The sequence below is a fragment of the Miniopterus natalensis genome, chromosome 7, assembly GCF_054644295.1.
Source record: "Miniopterus natalensis isolate mMinNat1 chromosome 7, mMinNat1.hap1, whole genome shotgun sequence".
Classification (NCBI taxonomy): Eukaryota; Metazoa; Chordata; class Mammalia; order Chiroptera; family Miniopteridae; genus Miniopterus; species Miniopterus natalensis.
Window position 1 is genome coordinate 23,557,084 of NC_142087.1, and position 9,153 is coordinate 23,566,236.

A 9,153-nucleotide genomic window follows, 5' to 3' on the forward strand; every position below is an offset into this window, starting at 1 on the left:
TTACTATGTACCACACATTCTTCTGTGTGACTGTCATGTTAACTCAGTTAATCTTCACAACTTTGTAAAAGCAGGCATTATTATCCTCATGTTATAAATGGAAACACTGGATCAAGGAGAGACTGTGAGGTTCCCAGAGACACATGGCTAATGACTGATAGAGCTGGTATCAGTCACAATAGAAGGGGATCACATATCCCCAAGTCAGAGGCCTCTGGGACCAAACCACAATAGAGCTGGTGCCCACTATATATGTTTACCTTCCTTGACTAAGACCAAGCTGAAAGTGTTAACAGGAGAGATTAAAATTTATAAAGCATGATCAAAAGTGCAACTCAGGCCCGGCCGGGCGTGGCTCAGTGGTTGAGCGTCGACCTGGGATCCAGGCAATCAAGGTTCGATTCCCAGTCAGGGCACATGCCCAGGTTGTGGGCTGCGGCCGATCAATGACTCTCATCATTGACGTTTCTGTCTGTCTCCCTCTCCTTTCCTCTCTCTGAAATCAATAAAGATATATTAAAAAAAAAAAAAAGTGCAACTCAGGGCATATACAGAAAACACAGCTGGGACTTCTGCCAAACTCCTGGGCAATTTTCACAGGGAAATGCAAGGCTGGGCATTGACAGGGTAGGTGCCTGATATGAGAGCCTAAACACAAGGGCCACAATCCAGTCAACTTGGGAAGATCTCATCCCCTTCTCCCTCAAACTCATCACTATTTTATCTTCCTGTCTTATTTGATTCCCCAAGTACTCCTCTCAACCAACAATTGTTCACTATAATCCTCTAAGCTGACTACCACAAATCTATCTTCTCTAAGTTTGAGCAGCAGAAGTTGGTCTTCTGAAAGCCTTAACATCCCCTGGACAAACTTGTCATCAAGGTTCCACACTGCGAGAGCTGAGAGACCCCCTCTCTGGACAACGAAGAATTACAGCAAACTTGAGCACCTCCCGCCACTGAACTCCCCAATGTCTGAAGTGAACTGGAGACCACCCTAACCACCACACTGGATAAGATGTGCCTCACAGAGCACAGCTTCAGAGCCTATATCGAATCATTAGGTTGCTAAGGAAACGTTCCCTTCCACTTCAGACACTTATAAATAGTTGGAATTTTTTGTCTTCTAAACATGTATTACTTTCGGGGGAGTTAACTTCAGGGATTTTCCTACTAAAAATATGGACAAAATTTAAGTATCCAGTAACGTTAAATAACTAGTAACTTTTATAGTCATGAATTTCACAAAATGGGAAGAAGAAATTTAACTAACTTTCTTATATTACTCAGAGAAGTCCCCAACAAAAACAAGCTAACAATATCACAGGCTTCATCACAATTTTGCTAATATTGTTGGTAAACACTGGTCATATAATTGATGGTTGACTAACTCAACAGTTTCATGTCATTTAAGAACAACAAACATACTCACAAATATTTTAAATAAAACATAAAGAAAAGAGATACCTCCAGTTCCACCAGAGCTGCAGTCACTGCATCTGTTGCAAGAGCACCAGCCTGTAGCTTTTCAATTGCCTATGAAACCAAGGGGAGAGATTATTCATTGTAAAACCACAACTTCTCAAAAACATAGGCAATAAAATATCAGACATTTCTTGTAGCAGTATTTTTTCTCACATTATCTCCTTGGGCAAGGGAAACAAAAGGAAAAATAAACAAAATGGAACTACATCAAACTGAAGTTTTTTCACAGTAAAGAAAACCACCAACAAATTGAAAAGACAATCCACTGAATGGGAGAATATATTCGCCAATGATACATCTGATAAGGGGTTAATATGCAAAATTTAAAAAGAACTTATACAACTCAACACCAAGAAAACAAACAATCCAATAAAAATGGGCAAAGGATCTGAATAGAAACTTCTCCAAAGAGGACATACAGATGGTCAAGAGAGACATGAAAAGATGCTCAATGTCACTAATCATCAGAAAAATGCAAATTTCTCTTAATATTCCCTCACACCTATCAGAATGGCTGTCAGCGAGAAATCAACAAACAAGTGTTAAAAAGAATGTGAAGAAAATGAAACCCTTGTGCACTGTTGGTGGGAATGCAGACTGGTGCAGCCACCGTGGAAAGCAAATTAGAAATGGAACTGCCTTATGATCCAGCAATTCCACTTCTGAGAATATATCCAAAGAAACCCAAAATACTGATTCAACAGACTATATGTACCCCTAAGTTCACTACAGTGTCATTTACAGTAGCCAAGATCTGAAAGTAGCCCAAGTGTCCATTAGTAGATGAGTGGATAAAAGAGCGATGGTACATTTACACCATGGAATACTACTCTGACATAAAAAAGAAGGAAACCTTACCCTTTGTGACAACATGGATGGACCTGGAGAGTATTATGCTAAGCAAAATTAGCAGTCAGAGAAGGACATGTACCATATGATTTCACTCATATGTGGAATCTAATGAACAAAATGAACTAACAAGCAAAATAGAAAGAGACTCATAAATAGAGAGCAGGCTGACAGCTGTGAGGGGTGGGGGGATGCAGGGGATAGAGAAATTAAGCAAAAAGAGAAAAAACTCATGGACACAGACAACAGTGTCGTGATTGCGGGGAAGAGAGGGAAGGGAGGGTGGGTGGGGTGAAGGAAGGTATGGGGGATAAATGGTGATGGATGGAGACTGGACCTGCGGTGGTAAACACACAAAACATTGTACAGATAATGTATTGTAGAACTGTGCACCTGAAACCTGACAATTTTGTTAACCAGTGTCTCCCCAATAAATTCAATAAAAAGGGGGGAAAAAGGAAAAACACAACTTCTCAAACATACCCAAAAACTTTCCAAAGGCTTAAAGAAGTACAGGAGACGTTTAGAATTAATAAAAAGTGATCACTATTTCCATTCCATACTTTAAGATATAAACTACTTAGATTTAAAACAAGCAAGAGTTTATATTCCGGTAATTTATGATATAGCTCACTTAATATTATTCAAATTAAGACAATGGGAAAAAATATAGCCACTAAACGCAAAGTACTAAGCATTTAGTAAATGAAAGGACTTCATTCATCACAAGAAGATTCAAATGTCCACAGATATTACATTAATTCAGTTTGGTTTAAATATCTTGATAATTCATATTTTATATAGACAACTGAGTCTCAGACTAAGCTAATAATTTCTCTTCCCACTGTTACTACTCTCCCCACCCCTCACTAAGAAAGCAGTGACTCCCAATCACAAAGGCATTTCAGGATTCTTAGATGGAAACAGACATTTAATAAAAGCACTTTTGATACTATAATATATTTTATAGTGAGATAAACAAATCATATTCTTTTGTAATATAAATTACAGAGAGTAAAGGTCTATAAAATCACCTTGCTTCCTTGCTTCTTGGGTATAAATTAAGACAGGAAAGGAAGACAAGAAAGACTGATTTCTAAATGAACTATTAAAGCTCCAAATTAATCAATAAAGAGAAAGCTCAAAAACAGAATTGTATTAAACTTTTAAGAAGCTCATTCATTGTAAATTGAGGAGGCTGACTGTAGACTCTGAATGCATTCGTTTTCTAGGACTATAGTTCTTCTACATTAGTAAAACCTTTCTTTTCAGATAATGAAAAGATCTCACACTTTGAAAAATAAGATGAAAAATATAAAAGAGCTTAGAGAACTTTTTGCTTTATTATAAATTTGAAGAAACACAATAAAATCCCTATAACAAAATATTCTGATTTATTTATGGGATTTCATTCATAAGAAAAAGCTTGGATCTCTAATAAAGTATAATCTTTCTTTTAAATGGTATGTAAATACAAATCAAAAGGGCTGAGAGATTCATTTACTTGATATACAATATCCAATTAACATTCTATTTAAGTAAAAGTAAATGAAAGGTTTGCCTACAAGAGTATTTAGTCAGGATCAAAATAAAAACAAACAATATTTCTTGATTCCATTCCTGATTCCACATTAAGTATTCAACAATTTAGCAAAACCTCAAAAACCAGAGAGAAAACAAGCAGAACTCAGTACAAGGGCAAAGCTAACTCAGGAATGACAATGAATGTCTCCGATACAAACTACTTGATGAAAAACAGAAGGGAAACGTACGGGATACTCTCCCTAAGGAAAGCTCCCATTTTCATGTTAGTTTTTTTTCCTTCCCTTCACAGAAAAACACATTGGCTGCCTTTGAGCTGTTTTCTACAGACCTCAACACCCTTGCAAAGACTAAAAGATATATGATTATGTGCCCATAATTCCAAAAATACAGAGTTTAATCTGGGAAAGGAAGGGAAAGATCTAAGCATGATTTGGAGAATAAAAAAAGAAACAAAAAAAGACCTCACAATATGAGCAAAATTATTTTATGGTCCAAACCAAAAATTATCTTATAAATCAAACCTTAAAATTCTGAATTTCAAGGTAAAACTCCTTTATGGTCAAAACCGAAATGTTTTTATTATACCTTCTGACAAGCTCGTTTGCATACATGTTTATATTCCTTGGCTTTGGATTCCGAATGATAACCTGCACCTGTAGTGGGACAAACCAACCAATTATCAGTATTCATTAAAATGTCACAGACCTTGCTTATATTATATAAATAGTTGATACAAACTGATGCTCTCCTGGTGACAGTAAAACTATTGTCTTAACTCTACAAAGTTTTAGAAATCGAATAGCTTCTTTCTCCACCAGAAGGCTTTTTAATACCATGCCTTATCTTCTTTTTCAAAACCTATTTTCCTGAGAGAGGCACTAGAAATAGCTCATGTCTCCAAAGAGGCTTCACTAAGGTCACCTCTCTTCCTTTTGAAAAACCTCTCTCCAAAGTCAGGAGTGTTTTGGTCTGGAGCTGATAACCCAGGAAGTGTCAGGGAAAAGAGTCCCTTTAAGTTCTTCTCTGTTAACCTTCATTCAGAAAGCACTTGCCATTTGGTAATCCAGAATTCTTAAAAGTAAAGCCCGGCTGGGTGTGGCTCAGCAGCTGAGCATCGACCTAGGATCCAGGAGATCAAGGTTCGATTCCCGGTCAGGGCACATGCCCGGGTTGTGGGCTCAATCCCCAATGACTCTTTCATCATTGGTGTTTCTATCTCTCTCTCCCTCTGCTGCCCTCTCTCTGAAATCAATAAAGATATAAAAAAAAAAAAAAAGTAACTTTACAAAACTAGTTAGTTTCTAAATAACATCTGAACTTGAGGGGTGTTACAGCCCACCTATTCATAAGCACCACCAATATTACCACTCCTACCAAACGTTTACACCATCTCACCTCCTGGAATTTAAGCTCAGGGTGTCTCTGAAACCTCACTGATATGACTGCCTAACTGAAATTCTGTTGGTCCCTGATGAGGGACCCAAGGGTTAAATTTCACAATATCTGTCCTTGTTGTCCTCTGAAGTACAGATTATAGGCTAATATATTGCCAAGAGCACTAGACGCAGACTTAAGGGCCCATTTAAGGGTTTCTCAACCTGGTTCTAGCAGGAACTAGCCATTTGGCTAAAGCCACTTAATCTCTCTGGTTTTAAGGTTCCTCACATATCATATTAAGAAGGCAAATTAGTTCTAAGACTGTGTAAATATATCTAAGATGGCCACAGTCAAATACGGAGGTCAATAAAATTTTTTCAGCAGAATTATTTTTAAAACTACAAACCAGTAAAAATTACTTTGTCTGGTTTTAACACTACCTAAATATATCTATTATATAGAGTAAAAGTAAATAATAGGGTAGGAGAGTAAAGAAGACATAGGAAGAGCTGTCATTACAAGATCTTCCAAGTGGGCAATTAAGGGAGGCCCTCACTATATCGAAGTCAATCTCTTTGGTTCCAGTTCCTCTCTGGTACTGTACCTCCTCCCAAGGTGAAATGCAATTCTCAGTGTACTTCAAGGCAAGGAAAAAAAAAAAAATCAACATTATTTTCACCTTCCGATTCACTCAGTTAGAGCTTACCTGCATGCACCAACACAAAGCCCCCTCGCTTCTCTTTATGGGACTGCTTGGTTTCCAACTCTTTGGCTGTTATTTTAACAGCCGGAACCTGAGATGATCTGGAAGGCAGCCCTTCGCCAGAAATCATCCCCTTCTCCATGGTCATTCTCCAAGTTTACCATCTTCTACTGGAAAAAGAGCATATTTCCATCCAAAAGTAAATGCAGGAGGGGAATTACCCTAAAGGAAAACAGAAAAAGATGGTATGCATTTCTTTGTACTAGCACACACCTACCTTATACAAACTAGTACAAAGACAGCTTTCAAAAAACTAAATTTTAAAGTTACTTAACTTGGTAATACAAAGAATATGAAAAGATTAGGATTTAAATCTCTCTGTCCACTAACAGTGCTCGCCTAAAGTCATATAAACAAAAGAACTGTTATAAAAAAACACTTCATACTGAGTCCAAAGACATTTTATCTTTCATTTTATCTACATGAAAGAAAACTTCCATATAACTTAAATATCACTTTCTACTCCCTCCAAACAAAATATTAATAATCTGTGGGATATTCTAGAATCACAGGCAGTGCTGGCAACATTACTAAGCATTGGTATAAAGCCTAGATCGCTGCTTATGGTGTTTTTCTTCAGCTTTATTGCGATATAATTGACATGTAACATTATGTAAGTTTGAGGTGTACAACATGATGATTTGATACTCATATACTGCAAAATGATTTCCACAATAAAGTTAGTTTACATATCCATCACTTCAGCATAATTACAATTTTTTTTTTTGTGCTGAGAGAACATTTAAGATTTACGGATTGTTGGTTAAAGAAATGAAGCAACATATATATTCACACTGTCTATGTAGAACCTCTTAAGAAAAACAGTCTAATGCCCCATAGCTCAATGGTAAAACACAAATGCTAACAAAATTATATGACTAAATCAAGAAGTTAAAATAACACTTGTACAAATACTTGTTAGTTTTTATGAAAGCATTGTTTCTGAGGTTCTCAACAGATAATGAAATATAAAATTTAATAAAATAAATTACAAGCAACTTATACCACAAAGTTTATAATTTTTCTCATAAGCTCAGAAGTTTCTAGCAATCTTGGCTTAATAATAAGAATGACAGAACACAATTTATAAGGAAAATTGGATCATTTAAAAATCAACACAGATACTGAAGAAAATCTGAGTGTAAGGTGATTGAAACTACTTAAACATAGATTTACACTGTTACGTGAAACTCTGTACCTTATTTGAAAGTAAGAAATGAGAAGGGGTAGAAGTCATTCTTTTCCAATATGAAACATAAGAGTAACATAAAGAGTGACTTAGCTGACTGCCTAGAGCTGCTTAATACAGCCTGGATACATTTAGGAAGATAAGGGGAGTCTGGATTCACGCTGAATTACCAGCTAACGACTAGATGAAGAGGAAGCTTTTAAAACAAGGAAGGATGATACCACCTCGAGACTACACCTGTATAACAGCTTGTACAACTTGGTTTGGGTTGAGCCCCACAGTCAGCCAGCCTGAGGAAATCCCACCCACAAACAGGACAACAGTTAAAACCCAATTAGAACAGGAGAGCCCAAATAAACCACAAAAGAATCACTCCTAGAGCACCCAGCTCAGGAGTTCAAGGGGACCACACTACTGGGTCCCACAGGACATTTACTACAAAAGGCAACCCCATGAAGACTAGGAATCATAGAACATATATCTAATACATAGAAATAAGCAGAAGAGACAACTAAAATGAGGAGACATGAAACAACCCCCAAATGAAAGAAAAGGAGAAATCTCAAGAAAAAGATCTAAATGAGATGGAGGTAAGCAACTAATCAGACATAGAGTTCAGAGTAATGATTATAAGGATGCTCAGGAAACTTAATGATAACTACAAGGAACTGAGTGGGAACTACAAGAAATTTGGTGAGAACTGTATCAACATGAAAAAGACATAAAAACCATGAATAAGAACCAGTCAGAAATGAAGAATACTACATGTGACATCAAGAATACATTGGAAAGACTTAAAAGCAGGTCTCATGAAGCAGAGGATTAAATCAACAATTTGGAAGACAAGGTAGAAAAAGACACCCAGTCAGAGCAGTATAAAGAAAAAACACTTAAAAGGCATGAGGACAGTTTAAGGGAACTTTGGGACAACACGAAATAGAACAACATCCACATCATAGGGGTTCAGAGGGACAAGATAGTGAGCAAAGAATAGAGAGAACCTGTTTGAAGAAATGACAAAAAGTTTCCCTAACTTAGTGAAGAAAAAAGTCACACAAGTTCAGGAGGCACAGAAAGTCGCAATCAAAATGAACACAAAAAGCCTCACACCAAGACACATCATAATTAAAATGGCAAATGTTAACAACAAAGAGAGAATCTTAAGGGCAGAAAGAAAGAAACAGTTACCTAAAAGGGAGCTCCCATAAGGCTGTCAACTGATTTCTCAACAGAAACACTACAGCCAGAAGAGAATGGCATGAAGTATTCAAAGTAATGAAAAGCACGTATCTGAAACCAAGAATATTCTGTTCAGCAACGCTATCATTCAAAATTGAAAGTTAAATAATGAGCTTCCCTGACAAAAAGAAAAAAAAGAAAAAAAAGGCTCAAGGGGTGTATTACCACCAAACCAGCATCACAGGAAATGCTAAAGGGACTGTTTTAAGAAGAAAAAGTGACAGAGAGAAATATAGGCATAAAGAACTAAAATGGCAATAAATAAGTACCTATCAATACTAACCTTAAATGTAAATAGATTAAATGTTCCAATTAAAAGATATAGGATAGCTGAATGGATAAGAAAACATGACCTATAAATATGCTGTCTATAAGTGACCCACCTCAGAGCAAAAAACTCACAGAGGATGAAAGTGAAGGGATGGAAAAAAATTTTCCAAACAAATGGAAACAAAAAAAAGCTGGGCTAGCAATACCTAATATCTAACAAAACAGACTTCAAAACAAAGGCCATAGCAGGAGACAAAAAGGTCTCTACATTATCCTTAAGGGATTGATCCAACAAGAGGATACAATCCTGTTGAACGTATATGTACCCAATACAGGAGCATCTAAATATATTTTTTAAAACCCCTGGAGGAATTGAAGGGAGAGAAAGACAGCAAAAAAGTCATAGTAGGAGACTTTAACACCCCACTGACATCAC

General features: G+C 36.6%; 1 protein-coding gene across 6 annotated transcripts in view; it reads right to left on the bottom strand.

Annotated features, from left to right (window-relative positions):
• The window catches only part of TASP1 (taspase 1), a 246,458-nt gene extending 240,245 nt beyond the window's left edge, over positions 1 to 6,213 (bottom strand). For 5 of the 6 annotated variants that reach the window (XR_001603125.1, XM_016212011.2, XM_087818871.1 and 2 more), the window contains exons 1-3: positions 5,963 to 6,213; positions 4,465 to 4,532; positions 1,468 to 1,536 (exon numbers count right to left, since the gene is read on the bottom strand). Coding sequence is in view for 4 of the 6 variants with exons in the window: in XM_016212011.2 (XP_016067497.2) it covers positions 1,468 to 1,536; positions 4,465 to 4,532; positions 5,963 to 6,107 (282 nt within the window). In the remaining 2 variants the exon portion in view is untranslated. Of the gene's footprint in view, positions 1 to 1,467; positions 1,537 to 4,464; positions 4,533 to 5,962 lie in introns of those variants that run through there. The other variant, XM_087818872.1, reaches the window with a different exon arrangement.
• Positions 6,214 to 9,153: the final 2,940 nt, after the last annotated feature.